At 34.1% G+C, this 24,233-nt stretch overlaps 1 protein-coding gene across 6 annotated transcripts in view; it reads right to left on the reverse strand.

Moving 5' to 3' along the window:
- LOC107073941 (EGFR adapter protein) overlaps window positions 1-24,233 on the reverse strand; it is a 197,149-nt gene that overhangs the window by 83,660 nt on the left and 89,256 nt on the right. For 3 of the 6 annotated variants that reach the window (XM_015334900.2, XM_015334903.2, XM_015334907.2), the window contains one exon: window positions 2,028-2,097. In XM_015334900.2, coding sequence (XP_015190386.1) covers window positions 2,028-2,097 — 70 coding nt within the window. Of the gene's footprint in view, window positions 1-2,027; window positions 2,103-24,233 lie in introns of all 6 variants that reach the window. The other 3 variants (XM_015334902.2, XM_015334899.2, XM_015334906.2) reach the window with 1 other exon arrangement.

The following is a 24,233-nucleotide window of genomic DNA, read 5'->3' on the forward strand; positions in this document are numbered from 1 at the left end:
TGGATTCGCTCGTGGTGCCAATCACTGAGAAAACCGAAAGTCTCTCGAGACGTAGGGTTCGCAACCCTTGCCGAACAAGTCTTCCTATCGTTGCCGTCAACGCGACGATCCAATCTATCTTATCGACATTTCGATTTTATAAGATTTTTATTTACGATCTTATCCTATGCTTATCTTAATCTCCAATCGTTTACATATATGTTTTAACTTCGAGTTACGAGGAATTTACAGATATATTTATTTATTTAACCATTTGTTAGAAAATGTTTTAATATTAGAAATAATTGAAAATTTACTTTCTAAGTTGTTTGGCACACGTTATTTTAGTTGTAAGAATAAATTGCGTCCAAAAAACGTATTTTTCTGTTTTTATCTATATTTTATCTCGTATGTAGAAAAATCAGTTATCCAGAAAAATCAATTTTTATCATTTTTGGTCGTATCTATTTCCGCTGGTTATTTTCTATTTTTCTTTCTCACAATCGAATAGCCAGTTAAATCGAGCGAAACATTTGATTACACGAATAATAATTACAAACGAGAGAGTGCGCACGATTAATTGCAATCCGTAGGGAGAAATAATATTCGACGAGAATTTATCTTTGATGTTATACGTGTTACAATCGGGTGGTCCTGTTCGACGAAAGAGATTCGTTGAAACGAGAATGTAGGGATCGTTGAGCTTCGGTGTAAGCGTTATCGCGAAAACAGCCTATCTGCCCTTTTCGTAGGGTGGCAATTAGTTTAATTAATATCGTCCCTAAAATTAATAAGGTAAACCTTGTCGATGTTGTACAATAGCGATGTTAGCCTCGTTTCATTTTTTATTTTCTATACCGAGAATCGATACAATGTATTTAATAAATAATAACAAATTATCTCGAAACAGTATAAGAAAATAGAAGAAACGAAAAACGAGTTGGATGGAAGATAATGAAGAATAAGAATAAGAATAAGAATAAGAATAAGAATAAGAATAAGAATAAGAATAAGAATAAGAATAAGAATAAGAATAAGAATAAGAATAAGAATAAGAATAAGAATAAGAATAAGAATAAGAACAAGAAGAAGAAGAAGAAGAAGTGATAAAACTTTTTAGGCGTTTGAAGTTTTACTGGACCAGTAATTACTAACAGAGAAGAAGGTTTTTTTAAAAACTCAGGTAATGCCAACGACTTCGCGAATGAACTTCGTTTACTATGGAGAGAAGTAAAGAGAACGAATCGACGTATGTGTGTGTGTGTGGGAGAGAGAGAAAAAAATAGAATCTGGTTTAGTAAGCGTAATATTTCAGTGATATATACATATCTCAGAGGCGTAAAACGCTCGTGACGAAACATTCTAAAAACTAAAAGCTGGCGTAAAAAGCACTGTGTGGTCCTCTAACTTTCTCTCTCTCTCTCTCTCTTTCTTTCTCTTTCCAACATATATCTATAGTCCATTTGGCTTACTACGTGAAACGTACAAAAACAGGACACATGTACGCTAGCAGGATAAGGTTCGCATGTTTGAATGGATTTTATACGACACTGTATATCGTCACACGATGTTGTCCCGCTTGGAACAAGTTGGCCGAGTTTCTTTGTGTTTGTTGTGTTTCACGAACGCGTTCAAAGATAGACAACGTTGATTTTCTCTTTCTTTCTCTCTCTTTCTCTTTTACTCTTTTAGGTACTCTTTCCACTCTGAAATCAAAAGGGATGCGACACGCGAAAGCTCGTACGACAGCTATTGGCTTTTTTTCTGCTATACCTGGTCTTCTTAATATATCCGTCTGTCTGTCTATCTGTTTCATTCTCTCTCTCTTGTTTTTTCCTTTTTTTATCTTTTATTATCACAATAAAAAATAATGCGTTTATACGCTATGTTCTAATGGTAAACAAATTATCATCAATTGTATGATGTGAAATCGATCGAATTGTTGGAATACACATTTTTCTTTTACGCAAGTGTTAAATATATACGATCAGGATGTATGTGTATAGTAGATAAGTAAGTACTCATATATTTTTCTGATCCGTACTCACTTTTCCATCTGGACTGCATACTTTGATCCCCGCAAGCGAGACTATCAGTAGAACGGGCGTGGACCGATCGCTGTACTGAAACAAAACGGACGATGTCATATAGGTGTTCAAAGTGTGCGTAGGAGAATTAATTAATGTATTCGATCGATTTAATTGCTCGAGATGGAATAACATCGTTTTCAGGGAGAGAGAGAGTGTGCCATGCAAATATACCAAGGATCGGAGATTCGATTACCGAATGGATGCCTGTTATTCGAGATGGAACGTATTATTCTATCTATCTTTTTTTACCTGTCTATTTAACGACGTGAGCTATTCTATTCCTCTCTCTCTCTCTCTTTCTCTCATTGGTAGAAATTAATTTCTTCCTACGTTTGAATAAATGCCGAATTAAATATCGCGAATTATAACGATTTTCGATTTCTTCGATAATATTATGGATTAATAAAGCACGAATTTGAAAGCTCAAAGTCAATTGCATAAGAATACGAGATAAAGTTTCTTCTTTATTTGACAATGAGAATAATAATGATAATCGTGAGAGAACAAATAACGAAAAGAAACATTTTTGCGAGATGTTCGTTTTAAATATATATATAAATATAAAAATATATAGAAAGAGGGATGGCTGGATCGTTCAGAGAAACAAAGCTGCAACGGCGTTGTTCTTCCTTCGAGTTTTGCCATTGTTTGGACGTGAAGAAAAAAAAGGGAAGATAGAATAGGAAGAGTAAGGGGTGACTTCTCAACGTGAGAGAGAAGGTAGTAGTATCGTGCAAGTAGGAGCTTCCAGCGGTCGTCTAATTTCGAAAATTGAAAAGTTGGCAAAGTGAGCTGTGAGAATGAAAATGTGGTCGGTGTGCGGCATGAGACGAAGAGACAAAGACAAAGACAAAGAGAAAGGGAAAGGATCTCTCCCCATTTCTTGCTCGTAAGGATATCTGATATTCATTGTTTCAACATCCCATTATAATCGATTAATGTTCATAAAATATTTCACGATAAAGGATCAACGATATACAATATTTATATTTCTTATTATAACAAAAAAAAACAAAAAAAATAGCGCATATATTTTTACCAAAAGAAAAGTCTAATATCCTTTTTAATTTTCAAGACAAAAGATGCACTTCGCCCCTCCCCCCTGCGGTGTAGGCACGTTGTTAGTAATGTCAAAGTACGATCACGACGTTTTTTAATAAGACTGTGCTCTTGAGCTAGGACGTTCGAGACGAAAATAAGAGTTCTTGGCTTGTTTCGGGACACCCGTAGCGTGTTGCTCTAGCTTTGTTCAGTGAGGGTGATTAAAAAGTTGCTGAGTGAGTCGCTACGGCGTAGGGAGAATCGACGTAGACGAGGATAGAAAAGGAATGAGAACAAATATGAAAAGAGAAGGAGGAAGAGTAAGAGTAGAGAAAAAAAGAAGATAGAAAGAAAGAAAGTGATTGATAGTATGGTCTATGTACTTATAAGAGTATTAAATGCATCGGTTATAAGGTTAAAACCTTGAATAAGTTTTTGGCATAATCGACAAGCTTCTTCTTGGATAAGAATCCAATATATGTATGCGTGATTTTCTATCACCTTTAAAAGATTTAACAGGATAATTCTCAAAGGAGAAAATTAGTTATTGAATACCTCGTAAAATTTATCGTTAGAATCAAATTAGATGTCAGGAAATGGCAAGGATAGATTTTAACCGTTTTGCTATCGTATGTATCTGTATTCGATAATGCAAATTTATCGATCAATTAACGACGAGAATTATTGCTCGTAGAAGTAATTTTTAATAGGAAAAAAAAACCAATATAAAGTACATAAATCACATTTTTAACCAAATGTTTAGTTAGTTACTTTTTGACTGAATAAGAACGAAATGATCAATTTATAAGGGATGATAATTTTTTTACATCTAATGGAAAAATGAAAAATTGTCAGAGAAAAATTCTTTTCTAATCGTAGTTACTCCGTAGGTTACTATTTCTGTAGAATAAAAATCCATATGAAATAGAGATGAGTGTGTGGTAGGTATTTCTTCTTCCAGGCAACATCACTCAAACTCTTTTTTTTTCTTTTTTTCTTTTTTTATTTTTCACTCATTCCTCAGTACGTGTCGTTCTTCTCCCTTTCCCCATTTGCCTCACTGCTCACCCACATCTGCATAAACTGACACTCGCTCGATTTAGTCTTTTTTTTTCTTTTTTTCTTCTTTTCTCTCTCTCTTTCTGTTTCACTCTCTCACTATTCTATCCTCTCCATTCCCTATTCCGTCTTCTCTCGCTGCAAGTGGTCGATGATTGTGCGCGTCCGGACAGGAAGACGCGGAAAATCGTCGTTGTCGAGTTCCTACCTGAATCTCCAACGAGAATTGAACGAATCGAAATGAGAAATTAATTGGTTTGTCGTCTGCAGGCGACTGCACCGGCTCTTTACCGTTTTTCTTACTTAGGATGCTGACGGTTCACGCAAGTTAACCGAGATACGAATTGGCTTTCTGGACAGAGAGGAGAGATTCTTCAATGATGACTTGCACAATTTCTTTTTTTCTATTTTTTTTTAAAGGTGTTAATCAAGCGGATAAGCAATTTTATTGATTTCAAGAAAACAAACAATTATTCATCAATCGTTTTAATTTCAATACAATTTCTGCTTTTTCTTTTTTTTTTTATTTTATTCTGTTTAACCAATGATAAAATTGTAGGAAAAAATATTTTTTTCTAGTTAGTTTGAAGATTTATATTCTTCATGGGGCTAGATACGTAGATGCATGTGTGTTGTGTATACGAAGTTTCGTAGAATCGTTTTATCGAACAGCCCCGTCTCATAAAATCCTCGAGAATGGATCGTAAAGGACACGGTTACGAGCATTATGATTATCGGTGAGTCACAATGTTATAGAAAATATCATTCGAGAATCATTACTACCGAGGGAGTTGTCGGGGGAGATTTTAACCTAATGTTGATGGATAAACGTTCAGCTTTATCGTTGTTCAAGAACGCTTATGAATTTGTTGAAACCGACAAATTGCATTTACAAAGTTTCTCACAGTCATTGGAAATTCTATCTTATTTATATAATATTTGTTGTATAATTTGTCGCTATTCTTTTGGAAATCTTATTGTCTCGTTAATTTTGAAATTAAAACATATCTACCATTTTTGAAATAATTAATTTTCTACAAAAAAAAGGAAGAAGATGTCTTCTTACTCTCAATTAAGTAGTTAGATTACAACAACTAGCCAATTTCCTACAGAATAAACGTAGAAACGTGAGAGAAGACAAAAGTTATAATTTTCGAAACGGTCGAGCGATTTCGTGGGCACTTCTAACGAGTGCCCGTGAATTCCAAGCACCGAGAACTACGTTAACTTCGATTCGGCCGAGAATTTATCAGGCGGATTTGGTACGGCCAAGTTGGCTATTCAAATATTCGCATTCAAAGCGGAGTGCATCTGAAAATCGCATGAAAGCGGGTTTTAGGAACGAGAGAGAAAACGATTCAATGGGTGATCGGTAATTCACTGATCAACTAATGGTCGAAGGCAATCTTAAAGACCTTTGAAATCTGGAATATACCTTTCGAACGTTCACCCTAAAGCTGCTCGTAAATTCTCATTCTGAAAAGCTCAGATCATTGAAGCGAACGCGAGAAAACCAATTAAATGAAACGATTCTAATCCATATGACGATTTTACGTCCTTCAGGCATTGTCTTATTAATACAATAGGTCAAGGTTCATCATAAAATTAATTGAAAATTATTCTAATTGTTTGTTGCCTCGTTTTTAGATCTATCTATCTAAATATTGCAATCCCCAAAATACGGAGTAATATCTAATTATCAATTAAATCAAGTAATATACTCTGACTACTATTTTAAATGAAATTTAATTGTAAATCAAATCTTGATTAATGCATACTTGATCGTATGAAAACAAGAGAATAAGAAAAAGAGTAAAAAAAAAAAAAAAAAAAAAAAACCGTAGTTACGCACGATTTGAAAGTATCTCATTCAATTTAACATAGTATATGAATAGGAAATGTATAGTACTTCGAGCTGATCTCTCTTTTCCGGATTCGAAGTGGCATAAACGCTTTATCAGCTGCGATAACCTTGAATGGCCAGTGAGATTCAATGTCTGGCCGCAGTTTCGTTTTTCAACGGAAAATAGCCAACGAACGTAAGTGAAAGTTATACGGGCTTTTCCTTTCACGTCGTGTTCATATCAAGAGAGACAGAGAGAAAGAGAAAGAGAGAGAGAGAGAGAGAGAGAGAGAGAGAAAGAGAAAACTGCGGAAGGGAAAACGCACACGAGATGCAACGAAACCACTCGTTCCGTCGGCTTTCCGCGTATGAAGTCCGCTTTAATGCGTTCGAGAATGGGGCCTTCCTTTCAACCTCTCTCATTTTACTTGTTTTTTCTCCTCCTTCCTCCTCTCTTCTCCCAACCTTTTTTTTAAATATTTTTTTCTTTTATTTTTTCTATACTTTTCGTGTTGCAGGAAGTAGGTACACGCGTGAGCGAGAAAATCCGTGGAATACGCATTTTCTCTGAGTATTATATTAACGTTATGAGCATCGCGAAAAGATCGTCGCGAGTGAGTTTCCGGACGTGCTGTGAAGTCGTTCAAATTATACAATGCGAAATATTACACGAACAAGGGAAAGAAGAAACACAGGATAGAGGAAACATGAATTTTATGAGACTCTCAGGATAAAAGTATATGAAGGATGCAGCATTAACTTAATTGTTTCTATATTAAACAGCTATTAATATTCCTTAAAATATAAAATTATTTCAAACGTCAAATTTTCAACGTCGTCATTTTTTATATTTCACTATCAATTTTGTGTTGTCTTTAGTCGTGTAAAGTTTGACAAGTGTTGCCAGTGAATGAATTTTAATGAATATTTATTTAAATGATTTGCGTGATTTAATTTAATGATAAAATAATAATAAAATTACTGTATAAGGTGCAGCATTCAATAATTGGTCATTAAAAGTATTAAAATAATAGCACATGAGAATGTTTATTGAATTAATTATGAATGTAAGGGTGGGAGAAAGATGAAGAGTGTGAGTGTATGTTATGCGTGAAACAATTGATGAACGTTGAAAGATTTGTAAGTACATGTAGCGATATGAATACGAGTGTGTGTGGCAGGAAAAAAAAGCGAGCGTGTTAGCGATATCAGCTGATGTTATCGTTTTGTAAGCGCCCCGAAATCTCTCGAATATTCTCGAACCGGAAATCGGAAAGAAGTTCTTTGTTTAATCGATTGGGAATAGTCTAAAGATTTCGAGAAAGATTGACGGAAGTGATTAGGTGGGGTGAATGTGTATATAAGCACGGTGAAAAGGGTAGCCTTCGCCTTCTTGATTCAGTGTGACTAGTTGTAAGTGAACGAGTGTAATACGATTGTAATTATGAGTTTGAGATTTCTAACTATTGTTACTTACTTTTCTTTTCGATTTCTATCTCTTTATTCTTATTATACTAAACCTTAATATTTAAGTGTTTGTTCTATTATAATAAATACTTTTTTATTAAATTCAATAAATCTTACATGAATATTATTTCTTTTCAAATAATAAAACAATATTAACATGTTAAATTGTTTATTATTGAATTTTTGTTTGTAAAACATTTGTAATAGTTTTAATCGAAGTTTCAATTGACTCGAAGAAAAAGAGAAACAACTTTATTCACATTTGCGAGCTGGCAAATCCAGGCGAGTTGCAAACTAGAAAAATTTGCACGTTTTATCGATATATGCGAGAAGTTCGATAAAACAGCAATATGTATCCATAGATCCGCGTGTCGACATTAAATCATGTTTCAAGATACGACGACTATGGGAAATAAATTTTGAGAAAAATAAAAACGTATCGATCGTATCTTCTGCATGAAATGAAATAAAAACGATTTTAATAACATAAAGTCAACGTGATACGACTTAGAGTTACTATTTTAAATTTATTTTAATTTATTATTACAAAATATAATCTAGAACTTTTAATCGTAGTTTAATGTCACGTTATAATATCTTCTTATAACGTGTTAACAAAAATTATTAAGAAACGCGAAAAAAGTATATACAATTTTTCTACCCGTTCATCATTATAAATAAATAAATTTTTATTTGAAAGAATGTGATGAGCTCTACGTAAGATATAAATATTATTTGCTAACAAAATTCTATATAATTTTTTACTTCTTTCGTCATTATACATAAATTGATTTAAATTTCCATTAGAGAAAATGTACCGAGCTACGTAGGATTTACTATTTTGAAATCCTATCAAGGGATAAAAAGAGGGAAATAAATAGAGAAAGAAAGAGAAAGATAGTTCCGACGAAGTTTGAAAACCAGATTCTACCAAATGGCGTTGATTGTTTATCGATGTAACTGGAAATTTTCAACATTTGAACAACGTTTTGAAATATATATCATCTTGACGTAGAAGCGAGAAGGGAGGAGGGAGAAGTTCTCGCTCGCGAGTTTAGCTTGATAGTTCGCGGTGGTCAACGATTGCGGGAGCAGAAGAGAGCTAATAAATAAAACGGTTCGATCGGCCGATCTCTCGCGTATCTCGTTTCCGTGTAAATCTATTTTTACATCGGCTCGTACGGACATTTGACGTAAATCCTAGTGCCTCGCCTCGTTTGCATACTTTTCGAAGTATTCTGTGGATTCTGCACACTTCCCTATCTTCTCTCTTTTCTCTCTTTCTCTCTCTATGTTTCTGTTTCTTTCTCTTTCTCGCAACAGCAGCAGCACCAGCACCACCAGCAGCAGCAGCAGCAGTAGATCCGATTAACGGATGTATCAGATATTGCACGCCCTCCTGCCTGCAAGTATTAAACGTTACAAGGGGATATGCACGCGCTTCTATACACACCCACGTATGCATCTATCTACCTACTTGCATATACACGTTTCATCATACACATATGTTTACGCCTTGCCCTTGTGGTTGTACATTTTCAAGGATAATAGATAACCTTACGGGGCTAGCCCGTGGGGACCAGGTTGCCATGGGAATAAGCCAGCGACCTCTAATGGAGATGGATTTCCGCATCGGTGGATGTAACCTCGCTGGATGACAGATAAGCTTCGAAATTTTACATTCCACGTTTCCATGCGTTGCTTTCGCCCTGTTCTTCGTGGACCCACCACCCCCGCTATACAATATACCTTTTCTTGTTACTTTACGAACGAGCCTGATTTGTCGAAGAAGAGAAATGTGAATAAGATGATACGATATGGAATATTTTCTATGATTCAACGAATTTCTATTCGTAATTCTTATTCCAATTGGTTTTTCAATTCTATTGAAATGTAGAGGAATGTTACTGATTCGAATATAATGAAAATATTATATGATATTTTTTAATTTAATATTAGATAAAAAAATGCGTGTACATGAATTGAAAAATTGCATAATAAAATTATCATAAAAATTTTATGAAAACGCATAGATGTAGAAATGAATAGAGAGAAGTGTATGTCTCTTAAAAAGACAAGAACTTGTGAGAGAGAGCTTTGACTTAAACGCCAACGCTATTTGATATCGTAATAGAGCGTAACGGAGCAGTCATCGACCGATTGATGCGTCTACAAAGGCATCTCTTCTCTCTTCTCTTCTCTTTTCTTCTCTTCTCTTCTCTTCCCATCCTTTCTCTTCTCATCTCTTCTCTTCACTTCGTCGAATGACTACAACCATCGAAATGTTGGTTCTAGCCTTTCACGCTTTATTTGTTCTCTCCGACAGGATCGAGAGAAGTGTTTGTCTGAGAACTCAAGTGACTCACTCGATCATGAATAAGATTCAATCGAATTGAAAAGCGACGAACGAGGTTGCATTGATTAACATCCCTTCTTAGAGAATTAGAATAGATTTCCATGAAATTTCATAGACGTGAGAAGATTTCCCGCAAACCTTTTAATTTAGCTATTGACGATGACGAATTGGCAAATAGAGAAAAAAAGAGAAAAAATAGGAATAAACGATGGTCAATTCGTTTGCTACGAAATCGATGGAATTTTTCATTCGAGCTTGTTCGTCCCGTTTGAAACTGGATCGATTAGGATGTCAATTAGGCGGGTACAAAGGGATCGATTATAAAATGCATTTCGTTGCAAAAGAGATTAATCATGGATGCGTGACGTTGGATGCATGGATCGGCAGTTTTGGAAGTAGAGACAGGACGACAGTCGAGGGTTATCGGCGTGCCATTAACTTCCGGATGTTTGAACTATATTGTCCGTTGACAGGAGGGACATTAATTTGTCCGACGCATAGAATGAATCATTCGAGTTCAAGAACGGAAACTATCGCGTGATCCATTAAGGAAATACTATCTCGTATCGTGCTATTACGATTTTCCCTTCTTGAATGACACGATAGTAGACTCGTTTTATTTTCGAATCATGTACCCTCATTATTATGTCGAGTTGTAAATTTTCGTTTAATAATTATCACAATGAGAACACTAACTCAACTTTGGTATTCCTCATCTTTGATATTCACAAATATTATTAGCATATGTCGATATTCTCCATTACGGAATACAATTGTTATGATAACAAGATACAGAAATGTAAAGTTTGAGCATCATTTAAGAGCATAATTATACCTCAATTATAATAATAATATGATGAAATTTCGTTTTCTTTTTTCGTGAATTCTCATTTCCAGATAATAGAGAATTTATTTTAACTTAGGATAGAAACGTACCGTTGTTTAATTATGATTTAACACGAGGTGCATTTTAATTAGTTAGTTATATCAACAAAGTTCTTGAATTACTAATACGGCAGAGCGTGATTATATAGCATAAAACGTTTTACATAATATTCTGGTTAAACAATTTTCGTGATTTCATTAAACTCCGGCTAGACTTGATCATTTTTTTAGTTGAACTTTTAGGGTCATTATTCCGGCATATTAGGCAAGAATTTAATAACGTGCCAATATGTTTTACGTGACAACCCTCGTATGATACAGGAGTGAGTGAAGGCCAACTAGAGGGACTGAACGTACGGTCTACGTAATAAATCAGGCAGAAGAGTAGACATACCGCGACGTTGAAAATATTTTCAAGCTTCTGGTTAAGGGTTTAAGGGCAAGGTTGGTCGTATACGAACACTTTCACCCGTCGGCATTTCTAAGTTTATGAAATGTTTGCCTACAAAAGCGAGATAACAGTTTTCTCATACAAATTTGTTAACCAAATATATGAATATTTTTCACGAGAGAAAAATATATGAGTTTTTTATTTTCATTCTTTTTTTTTCTTCGTAAACTTAAAATATTTTTACGTAAATAATTCTTTTATTTTATTGTAATTTTAAATCATTTCCATCTGGTTCGTGTAGCATAATACTTGCCTAAGTTAAAGCTATATCTTCAGTCTAAAGTAGATGCTGACATCGAAGGCAGTTATGATTTGAATTATTAATGTTAACTTCCTATAGTATAGTCGGATGATTTGTATTTCTCATACATTTATGACACATACATATTTTGTCGCCCCTAGTAGTTCAGTAAACGCACGCGATTTCCGACTGTAGATAAATATTCGAAAAGGAAATTCAACGAGAAGAATTATTATCTTCTATTTAGGGACTTTTTAGATTTTATTATATATCTTTTATAATATATAATTCTAAAAAAAAAAAAAATAATAAAGATTTAAACGTATATTCAAATTAATATCTTTTTATATCGGCTCATTTACTCAAAATATAGTATTCGATTGTAAGGTAGGAATGAGATTTAACAATTAATTAAAAGAAGTAAGAAGTAATAAGGGGAAAGATTAAAAGGGTTAAGAGCGACAAAGGGTTTGAGAAGAAAAAAGGGGATGAAAAAGAAAAAGGGAAAGAGGGATGAAAAGAAAGAAAGAATGACAGAATGAAAAGAAAAACAGAGAGAGAGAGAGAGAGAAAGAAAGAGGAAGAGGAAGAGGAAAAGGAAAAGGAAAAGGGAAGAGTAAATTGTATATAACAAATGGGCAACAACAATAATGTGTACGTTTATATACGTTGTTGCAAAACGTCATTATGATCGTTAACAATTATTTGTGAAAATCATTATCAGTTAGCTGCTTTTACGCGATTGTATTAAATTGGAATGAAAACACGATGAAAGTTGAGAGAACGAAGGGTAGGAAGAGAAGGCTTCCCTTATTATAAGGCATTCTTATTATAAGAAGGTCCCCTAATTATTGTCGTGACTTAAGGAGGAAGGACTCGCCTCCTTGAAACCACTCGGAGTACATTAAATTACGCGTTCACCGTCTTCGTCTTCGTCGTCTGCTCTACAGAGCACTCGTATTAAAATGCCTCCTTGTATTATTATTATATATGCATATATATATATTTAATATAAAGGTATATAAATTATATACAGACGTATATTTACATATCGACAATATTATATTCTACATTTTAGAATATATTTGCACGAAAAAATTCGATTTAAAAAAATAAAATTCATTTTCGTTTTTAAATGTTAAAAGTCACGACAGATGTGACCTTGCTTAAACCATAAATCGATCAAGAATGAAATTAATGTCGACTAAGTGGAAATGAGTTACGATCGAGTAAGTTAATTTTAGTTCGACGTGGAGACAAATCAAATTTATTTCTTTTAATAGCCCAGCTTTGAGAGAATATAATTAAATGAAAGGAGAAAAAAAGAAAAAAGAAAGAGAAAAAAAGATGAAGCGTACATGTCGATCCGATAAAATCGGTATCGATCGAAGATCCTACCAAGGCGAGGCACTGGTCTAGCGGTACGTCGTTAAATCAAAGTAATTAACCTCATTACGATGCTTATAGCTAAATTACTTTGCACACACAGCTAATTTGCATCGAACAGAGAGAGATTGAACGTCCGTTCATTAACTTGTAATAACGTGGTGCTTTATATAGATCGCAAGAAATGGAAGATTTCCTCGAACGCTAAGAATTCTGAGTAATAGGTATCTGAAAATATGGTTTTTATAATTTGATCAATAAAATATTTAATTCATTGCTAACACAATTTATTTTTCCTTAGATTTATTTTAAAATAAACAAACTTCATATACGTATATTTAAACAAGAATATTCATATAATTTTTTGCATAGATTAACATTAAAATTATTAAAGATTAAAAGATTTTCTAAACGACGATAGAATTATTACATAAATATATAATTGTTTGAAATTAAAAAATCTCTTTTATAAAGTTAGATTAAAATGAATGTGTTTGATTAATAATTTTAATATTAAAATAGTAAATAAAAGTAAGGTATATAAAAGTATATAATACGTAAAACGATTGAAGCTGAAAATTACTTGCAGGTAAGCGATATGTAAATTTCAGAACACGTTGAATGAGTTCTGATAGGACAATGCACGGTACCAAGAACGACGAAAGCAAGAGCTGCTTCGCAGACTGAACTTTACAACATGGTATTAGCCTCGGTCGTTCGATTCATATTGTTCACTGAGGTCCCGTCGTTACCCTCGCCGTTTCTCTCTCCCCATTCCATTAACCCTATGAACCAACATGGCCGTGGCCATACCGTAACCCTCGACGACCATTGACATTTTCCTTGCCCCCTACCAAGCAGTACACTCTGTCATGGACCACGTCATGCTTAACACTACGATCGACTTTTCTGTCACTCGCGTTACATCTATTATCGTTAACACGCACGATCGATCAATTGTAATTCGTCTACTATAAAATACAACTTAGTAACCATTTTTGTTATATTACTAATTAATTTTAAGAAAATTTTCACTACTTTTTCCCTTATTATTTTTTGTTTTGTTTTTCTCAACGTTTTTCTACAAAAAGATAAAATAAAAGGTCTCCAAATCTTATAACTCGACCTGTTTAGTTATAATAATAGGAATGAAAAAAGTTTGTAAAAAACAAAAAGAAAAGATTTTGTAAATCGTTTAAATAAATTCCTTATTAAGAAGTGGAAATCTTTTCTCAAGATGTGCATAACGATTATGGCTCGTCCCAAGAGGGTATGAAGAAAATTTTTCCAAAGTTACAACAACTCGAGGAGAGAGAGATATACAAAAAGTTTGCTATCCTTCCTAACTTGGTTCGTACTTTTAATTTATATTTCTTTTACTGTATACGGGGCACACGGTAACGGATTTTTCATTAATCATCCTTGCGTTGCTTATTTTTTTAATTCACGAATAATAAGACGCTTTTGAAGATTATATGAAAATTGAAAATGACAGAAAAGAAAAAGGAAAAATCATTATTTAATTTGTATTTTTTCTTTTCTTATTCCTTTTTATTATATCAACTTTTTATTATTATTATTTCCGATTTAGCAGGACTGTTATCGTTTGAAATCCCTCATGAATCACGGTATGCTCTTGACATCGAAGTTCCTGCCCTTTTCCTTCGACCGCCGTATAGTCGACTTTACTCATACACACGTACACGTGCACACACACATATATATATACGAACGTATACTGAAAGCAAAGTACCACGATGGTGGCCCGTCTCAACATCGGCTTTTCTTGCCTGCGCAGGCTCCCATCGTAAGAGAGATTTTGCATATTCAAACGTAGAACGGCGAGCCTGAAGCTGACTGCACCTCTGCTTGGGTTCCGTTACCTACACCTTCCTTTTAATTATTGCGATTAATTAAGTCGTAACAAGTCTGCGTTAGTAAGGAATAGCTCGCTCCGTAAACGTTTCCAACGAGTCTTTCGTCCATTCTGATGGTGATGGTGGGGTGATGATGGAAGTAGTAGTGTTTTGGTGAATGGCAAAAGAGCTGATAGAAAGGGTGAAGGTGAAGAACGGGGTGAATTCATTATAGGCATCGTTAGTTGCCTTCGTACTTTCGAACTGTATCAAACGAATTGTTCATAACAATCACATTCCATAAATCTTTTTAATACTTTATTATAGTTTGGAATTGCCAGGATTTATTTCCGATTTTTCCTTGTTTTGAAAAATTGTTGAATAGTTTTGCTATTAATTCAATATTTTAATCAATGACTTATAAATAGACGTCATAAATTGAATTACTTTCTTCTTATACCTATGTACACTTATAAGTACACCTATGTCTTTTCCAGAGTTACTGTCTTTTAATTTTGTTATTTGTTGATTAAAGTTTAGCAACCGAACCAACTAGCTAGAAATAAGAGGATGAGATATAATACTGAAACTTTTTTACCACAATGACGAGGAGTCAGACTTCTCGTAAACTTTCGACGAAATCCGTGAGTTAGGTTACGAGCACGGTTTTTCCCCTTTTCTCAACTCGTTACTTTTACTTTTACTTTTATCTCATTGCGTTTACAAAGTTTAGCTAGAGCAAAGTGCTCAACGTTTGCTACTATCTCTTACAGATTTAAGACTTATTTTACGGAAGTGGATCAAACTAACGAGGAAGGAGTCGAAATCGAATACGAAAAAAAATTTGATACCTTTCGAAGAAAGAAACCGAGATATCTATAAAATCGAAAGTAAAAGAAGAAAGTTCCTTTTTAACAAGTTTAAAAAAAAAAACGAAAGAGAGAAGAAAGCATCCTGTGGACAACCAACGGGACATATTTCAAATTCAGCGGCCCGTAACCCTTGCAATCTTCGAATGGAGGAGGATGGGTTAACTGACCGGACGCCTCTGAAATTGAATCCACAATCCAACTTGGAGAATCACCTAGCCAGGGTGTAACATATGCATTGGTTTGAGTAAATGGACGATGGTGGTCCACTTCCCTTTCTCTCCTTCTTCCATCCACGCCCCTCTCCTTCACCCTCTCTCTCTTTCTCCCTTATCGTAATTTCATTCTCACTCTCACACGTCGATTTTCTGCTTGTACTTGCACGTTTTACAAGGTTTCTTCTTTCTATCCCTTTTCTTGTTTTAGTTTTGTTATTTTCTCTTTTTATTTCTTTTTCTTTTTTTGTTTCAATCTCTTAACAAGCTTGTATGCACGTTGGAAGGACTATCGAGAATAGTTCGATACTTTCTGCACATAGTAGATGCAGGTTTCGTTCTCATTGGACTACACAGCAACGTTTCGTGTTGCTAATCCGCTTTGTCGACCGTAACATATGTATGTAGATGTACGTTTCACGCGAGTGTAATGAGAAGAGGAAAAGGAAGAAAAAAAAGATAACAACGAAGAGAGACTCACGACCTATTCGTCGAATCCACTTTTTCTTCTTCCCTTGCTTGACGCACGTTCGGATTTGGCTAACGAACCATTCGTACCAACCTTAACATTATCTCACTGAGGGCTTACAGTCCAGCGGAATGTGTTCGGATTTTCTTCTTATTTTTTTTCGCCCTTTCCTTCTTTTTGTTTCTTTTTCTTTACGATTTACATCGTAGTTTCTCTATAGTTTTCTTTTTTTGGTTCCATTTTGCTGCCGTAAATACCTATACTCGTTACCACGATTTCACTGTACGAAATAATGCATTTTAACGATCGTAATTTTCGTATTCTTTAATATATAAATTTAATGTCATTTGAAAGTAATTTTCACACAGATACCTGAACACATTACATACACATACACACACATACATTGTGATCGTTCGCGTTTCGTTTTATACGTAAACGTGATTATTTCGCACAAAGGTGTCCACGCATGGGTGGCCCATGGATTCATTTATTCGAACGCAAAAATTTAATTTCTTTTATTTCTCGTTGATTTGTCCGCTGTCAGCGAAGTGCTCTTATAATGCGGGGGCTATTAACGGTTCAGCACGAACTTTTAATTAACGACCGCTTTAAGCGGAAGTAATTGGAGTGGAACGATCTGTCATTGGTTAAAAAAGAAAAAAACACACACACACAAAAGAATTTAAAAAAGAAGAAAATTCAAAGCAAATATGCGGAATCCCATTTATTTGTGAATTCCATGTTATCTAGGAGAGAATAATCGATGAAACGAAAAGTTCACATGTACGACGTGCCAAAAACGATCACGTTCACATCGACATAGTTTTGCTTTTTCAAAATGGCAAATAACAAAAATCGAAATCTTTGGTGAGATTTGAGCGTAAAAAAAGATAAAGAAAAATTCTTTAATATTATTTGTTGTGTACATATTGTATATGTTTCTTAATAAAATATATATAATATGCATATATTCATTTAAAGAAAATCGCTGAACGTATCACAAATTAGTGTTTGTGTTATTGATATATAAAAACCGTACTCAAGCCCTATTCTCTCTCAAAGGGATAGCAATTATTTAGCCATTTTCAGCTCGTAATCGTGCGGCTTTGACTTGTATTTGCCATCGCAGTAAAATCCGTAAAAATGGAAGCGTTACGGTGTTAACCATACTTACTCTCATGTAATATACATTTCGCAATTTATCGATACGAATCGTATCGTTAATTGGCCAAAGTCGGAAGAATCGGCAGTGATCTCAATAATTATCTTCTCGTCAGTGCCAGAGAAGCGGTTTAATTAAACGAAGGAGCCAATTCTTATTGCCAATTACAAAGACGTTATAAACGGATCTTTTTCTACTTCTCCGATTGAAAGAGAGAGAGAATCCAAGGAGAACTTTCGTTTCGATTGATCGAGATCGAGCGAAGTAATGAACGCGAAAAGAAAGAAAGAAAGAAAGAAGAGAAGAGAAGAAAGTGGAGTAGGAGGATTTTAAGAAGAAGAAGAAGAAGAAGAAGAAGAAGAAGAAGGAGGAGGAGAAGACGACTAGAGAAAAGCTGGAAAAGTGGAGGAGTTGTTGAGGTTGGGCTTGGAAAATAAGAAGAAATCAATTAAAAATTAACGCCAACGAATTATTAAGAAACATTGTGAGACTCTCTCAACGTCTTACCGCGCGATACGAACTAAAGAATTGGGATACCTTAGCCATGGCTAAAGTTTTGGGGGACAGGGAAAATGGAACTGCTTGAGAATAAAATAACTTTGAACCTCGTTACTTTCTTTCTTTGTAATAAACTTTCATAGCCACTCTTAGAGATTGTTATTAACGTTGGAAAATTTATAATTCAACAATCTTCCTTGCATTATCCTAATATACCTCTTTTTTTGTTCGTTTTTTTTCTGCCCTATCGATCTAACTTTCTTTACATACAAATAAATAAGTAGTAAAGTATAAGTCGATATTGATCTAATTAATTCAACCAATCATAAATCCTTCCGAATGTAAATCGTATTATTGCAATAAATGTTGATACCGCAAAAAAGTAATTAACAAAAATAGACTATAATGTTATAAAGATAAAAGTTCCGAAATGTATTCTCCTAAATTGGTTCAATGATCCATTTGTAAAAGGCTGTAGGGAATCCTCCTCCGTTCTTTAAAGAAAAAAGAATAGGCGAACTTTTCGTTTGTTTAAGGAAACCACCAGACTTGGTTAGGAATACGTGAAAGAGGCGTGGTAACCCTCATCACCCCTTTGGACTCCAAAACCCTCATCGACGTACAACCAAATATCCCTCTTTCCTCCCTCCCTTCCGTTCTTCGTCGCGTTTCGTATGCAGCCAAACACGTTGAACCATTCGCACGCGAAATTTATTCATCGGGCCACCCTTGCTTCAATTCTCCATTTCTCTCTCTTTCTCTTTCTCTCTTAATCTATCTATCTATCTATCTCTTTTGTTCCTCATCCCAGAGAAACGAAACAGCTCGCGATCTGTTTAGGGTCGATGAAGAATTTACCGAACCGCGTCGACCTGTTGGGTATTTTGTGCCAGCCCCTATCGTGTTACGTCGATAAATTCGTCCCGTTCAAGCGGCATTCACTCATCTCTTCTCTTTCTCTTTCTATTTCTCTTTTCCTCTCACTCTCTCTTTTCTGTCATTCACTTACTGAAAATCATTAAGCTTTCAAAAGTGGTCCATGGTGAGAGTTTTCAGGCCAAACTTGTTCGCAACGTTATTGATCCAATTAGAACGTTCGTTATTTGGGTCATACTTTTTAATTCCTATTACTTAGATATTATATAAATACTAATATTTTTTCACAATAATCTAATATAAAAACAAATTAAATCAAGTAGGAATAATATATTTGAAAGACTATTGATCGATCGGAACGTTTACACTTGGGAGAACCTGGTCGAAACAAATACGACTAAATCATGGTGTTACAAGAGAAAGAAATAAATGCAGAGTGCAAGGACTTTAACGAGCGACTGTATTCAGAGATATATTATTTTGTCGTCGAGCAATTCACCTTCGTACATATTCATAGATCTTTGGAAATTTTTCGTAATATGCATACACACACGTAGATACGTATCTATCTATCTATCTGGTAACTCACATATATACACGTATACGAGTGTCCTATGCATGTATTTATGGATACATGCATATATCGTTTGTGTTAAGTCAAAAGTCATTAACTTAACATTCATGCTAATTTGAATTATACTTCGTCAAACAAATTTTTAATAACAAATAAATCAAATTTAAGAACAGTATATATTTTGTTAATGTATCACGCATTATTATTGATATTTTTTACAAAGTAATGGCTAGTAAGTTCAAAATAATTATTAAATTTAAAAATGTGTATAATATTAGTGACTTTCGGTTGAAAATATAAAATATATCGCATTGAGAGGTAGTAGGTTGGTGGACATTAATCGCGCATAGATGTTTTCGCGTAGAAAGTGTCTTTTATTCTTTTCTTTTTTTTTAAGACGGTCGAAAAACCGTAGGGTGAGTTATATTCCTGACATTGGCGACAAAGAATATTTATTAAGGAAAAGGGAAAGAAAGTACGTCGCGAGGAGAGGACGCGAGCGAACGACACATGGGTCTTTACTTCCTGCTTGAGTGGTTCACCGAGCTTTCAAAGAACTTTCAGAAGCTTTCACGAGGCTTAACGGTGCACGTTACGTTTCCCTGCCCTTCCTTAGTCTCAAACGACTAATAGCGTGCAAAGTACACTCTCTCTCTGTCTTTCCTCCCCTATTCGCGTTTAAAGAACTCGACTTAAAGTCGTTTACTTTCTTCGTTGCACTTCTACGTCTTCTTTCTTTCCCCCACCTCCACTCCTCTCCGTGATTATTTTCTCTTTCCTTATTTTATTTTTATTTTTTTTTTACGTATAACCCAACGTGAGAGTTAATTAAGAATGAAAAGGAAAAAGTTTTTCCTTCCAAAGAAATTACAAGGAATCGTGTTGCGTTTGCTTTGGTTCTGTCAAAGAGATAATTGAAATTTTTGTTTAAATCCACGACTTTAAAGAGGAAGAGAGAGAACTCTTTATTAGTTTTAATTCTTTCTTTATTTCTTTTTTTCTTTCTTATAGTTTATTCTATTCGATATTATCGAGAGATTAAATTAATCGATGAAGAATTTTTAATTCGAGCTAATCAAACTTACATGATTCTGGAAAAGGGAAGAACAAGGTTTTCAAGTTTATTTGAGGATTAAAAGTTTAGTTCTCGAAAATCCCTTAATTAGATAGCCATGACGACGATTTCCGAGATATAACCAAGTTCTACCGAGTGACACGCGTGGGAATCGAAAACGCTGTTTTCCTCGTCCTACATTCGAACTTTTAAGCTGTGCTTTAACTTCGAGCTATCACGATGAAACGTAGGAGTTTCTAACGCTTTACTAATTTCTACGAAGAATTTATCGTCCCGGATCTTTCAATTTTCGTAATTAGTCAATCGGTTATGTTGATAAAAGAAAAAGAAAAAAAATATAAGTGTAAGCACAACACATGTAATAATAGATGTTTTAATTTGTTTTTAAATTATTTTTGTACTATTTTTATGTTGAAAAACATTTGTAATACTATTAGAAGTTGATTATTAAGAAATGAAATAAAAATATAAAACTTGACCATGATACCATAAAAATCTCATAAATACATACATAATAGAGTGGTTAGTATAATGTTCTCTATACGATGAACGTTATTTGATATTCAGTACAGTGGTTTATAATATGTTAGGGTTGATACAGTGGCGTTTTATGGCGATTTATCTGGCGACAGATTGACCAGTAGGAACAAATGGACTAGCATATCAGCATGGATGCGATTTGGTTAAAATTGGATTGGCCGAGAATAGCAAATCGGATTAGGATCTGAAACTGATCAGAATTTTGTCTAGCTTGAAAACACAATTTTATAAAATGGAATTTCTTAGAGAGAATTACATTCTGTCTAGAAACTGTAACAACAATCCCTTGGTGGTAAAGATTAATTTGCATAAATTAGATTAGGTCAAAGATAAAAAGACGTCTGACATTTTTTGATTTGATTAAGAAAGCAAGATTTTTTTTTTAAATATTATTTCCTTTACAAAGTGGTTACGATATTTCAATGAAACGAATAGAAATGTACTATATAAAAAAATATATTTATTTAAATTATAATAAAAAAAGTAGTAATGTTTAATTTTTTCATTTTATTTGAATTTATCGTAACGAGACAAATATTTGGTATATAAAAGAGAAATAATTAGCAGAAAACACTAATTACGTAGTCATGCTGTGTTCTTTGCGTTTAATGCGCGTATCGCTTTTAAGGGTCTAACATTACTAATTTTGTAAGGGTAGGACACACCTGCAGGATCGTAAAGAGAGAGAGAGAGAGAGAGAGAGAGAGAGAGAGAAAGGGAGAAATGGAAGTTCACGGGGTTATCTGTTTCACCCTCTATCTCGTAAATAGCCAGCTTGGTAACCGGCTAGGGTGTTCGCGAACGGTTATCTGGACACACTTTAACGCGACACCTCTTTCCCTAGGTACGTATCTATATATGTACAGGTACATTTAAACGTATTTTCCCCGACGTATTTAATTGCTTCTTCTATTTCGTGGCTCACGTATGTGCCAACTGATTTGCGGTCAACCGTAGCGATATTAATTTCTCTCGAAAGTCATCAAAAGCTCCCTTTTTTCTTTTCGATAAAAGAGAGAATTCTTGTAAAGTCATTCTTTATGCATTTTATCGAGTTAAAATAAATTTATCTTTCTGTAAGTACAATTTTTTAGAATAAAGTTATCATTCTCGGATAATGTAATTAAATCGAACAATTATAAATGAGAAAATATGTGTTTCGAGTAATAGAAATTTCTTAATTTTATTTCTAAAAATCGATTAAAGTTGTTTGATAGCAAACGCATCTTGTCGATGACCATCGAAAGTAATCGAATACCGGGTAGATAAACTGTAAAAGCAAAAGATAGAGAAAGAGAGAGAGAAAGTAAAGTAATAGCATTACCGGGTTAGATACTTTCGTTTCTTCGATTTTCCTTCGCTTTTAAGAACAGCTTGTGCCTACGACGAAACCGAGTTACACAGTTTCTCGAAGTAGAAAACTTTAGAGTATCTGTAGTCGGATACACCATATTGGACTCTTTTTCCTTTTTACTTCTGTTTTCCTTTGCCCTCATTTTATCTACTATTGGGTAAAAGATGAAGATTCGTGCTAATCGAAGTGTATTTTTAAATTAAATTTTATTCCTTCGAACGATACCTACTCGTTTTATCTTATATAATATCGTTACTAGTTATTTCAAAATTATTCGATGAAATAACATAATTTAATATAATTAATAAAGAAAGATTATAATATAAGTAACAAAGTGTGTGTTACAAAGTATCAATTTAATATTAGTAATAATTTGAAATATAAAAATGAATTATCATGTAGTTTGTAAAAATGGAAAGAAGAACAAAAATAGGAAAATTAAAATAAAAGACAGAGTTTCTTTTCCTCGAAGGCTTATCGAAAATACGGATCGGAAAATTACCGGGCATATATCGATCGAATTCGTTGTCGGATTCCTGTCGAGATTAGAATAGTTTATGGTTAAAATGTGAGTCCGAAGTAACGTAGAAGTAGGTTAACGAGAACCTACACTTGTGAAGGTTGGATTTGAAAAGCTGGCAAGAGGAAAAAATATTTTTTTTTTCGATGAGTACTCTCTCGCCTTGAATTCTCACATTTGAGATCATTGTTACGTCGATCAATCGAAAAAAAAGGAAGAGGAAAAAAAAACGAGAAAAATAGAAAGAAAGAATACGTGTACGAATGATAAAAGAAATCGAAAGCAGTATTGGCTCGGAACACACTTCGATTATTCAAAGCATTATTCTTTCCAAACGATTCTAGGATTCAGTGATCCTCGTTTAATGGCTGTAACATCGCTAGCCCTTCTCTATCTATGAACTTCGACTTGCCTATCAATAGAACTCGGATTTTCGTTTGTCAGGACCAAGCTTTTATTCAACCATGTCCATCGTTCTACACTTTTTCTGTCTCTCTCTCTTTCCCTTTTTTCTGTCTATCTGTTCGTCTACCTCTTGTTCTCTTCTGTAACCTAGGAAAAAATCGATCATGTAGATTTTCTACCGGTGGTTAATCCTATTCTTAATGCAATAGTGCAAGCTCGTTGGACTATGTAAAAGATAAAAGAATAAGATAAAAATCAATTATATTGAATTGAATTTAAAAACGAATATATACATAAAAAGATTTTTTAATTTAAATATGTGTGTCTATGTCCTGTGTGCGGGCAAATATAAAAATTAAATATATAAATCGTATATCTCTATCCGTATTAAAAATTATTAAAAAGTTCGTATACAATTGTTAAGAATACAATGAGAGTTAGTATATGCAGCAATAAATCTGAGTAAATAGTGAAACGAAATGAATGTGTGTTGCGATAATACGATAAAAAAAAATATAATTCCTCTTATATTTTCGAATAAGAATAAAATCATTGAATACGACAATATACTCATTGTCAATAACTTTTTTTATATTCTAATTGAAATAATTTGATAAAAATTCGAAAATTCAATGGAACGTAACAAATGAAACTATGATAAAATTGTAGCAACGGTAACGAATGTGCGTAAAGCGTATGTGATTGTGCGTTACGACGAGTGTGTTCGGATTAACGGAAGAATCCTCTTGCAGGTTCGACGACCCTTCGGATGGTGACGGGTGCCGTTGCAACGGATCGACAAATTCCACGACGATTCGGCGTTGCACCGGCTTAATTCTTTACACAGAGAACACCCAAAAGTTTCTCTTCGCGTTTATAAAATTGATGTTCGAGAGAGTAAAGTATATGAACGTAAAAATAAGTTTACTACGTACATGTATGATGTATACCACACACATATACATACATATAATATAATATATATTTATTATATGTATGTGCGTCCGGCTGGCCGGTTC

This window comes from Polistes dominula, unplaced genomic scaffold, assembly GCF_049000335.1.
Source record: "Polistes dominula isolate Pdom_NZ unplaced genomic scaffold, Pdom_raw_medaka contig_31, whole genome shotgun sequence".
Taxonomy (NCBI): domain Eukaryota; kingdom Metazoa; phylum Arthropoda; class Insecta; order Hymenoptera; family Vespidae; genus Polistes; species Polistes dominula.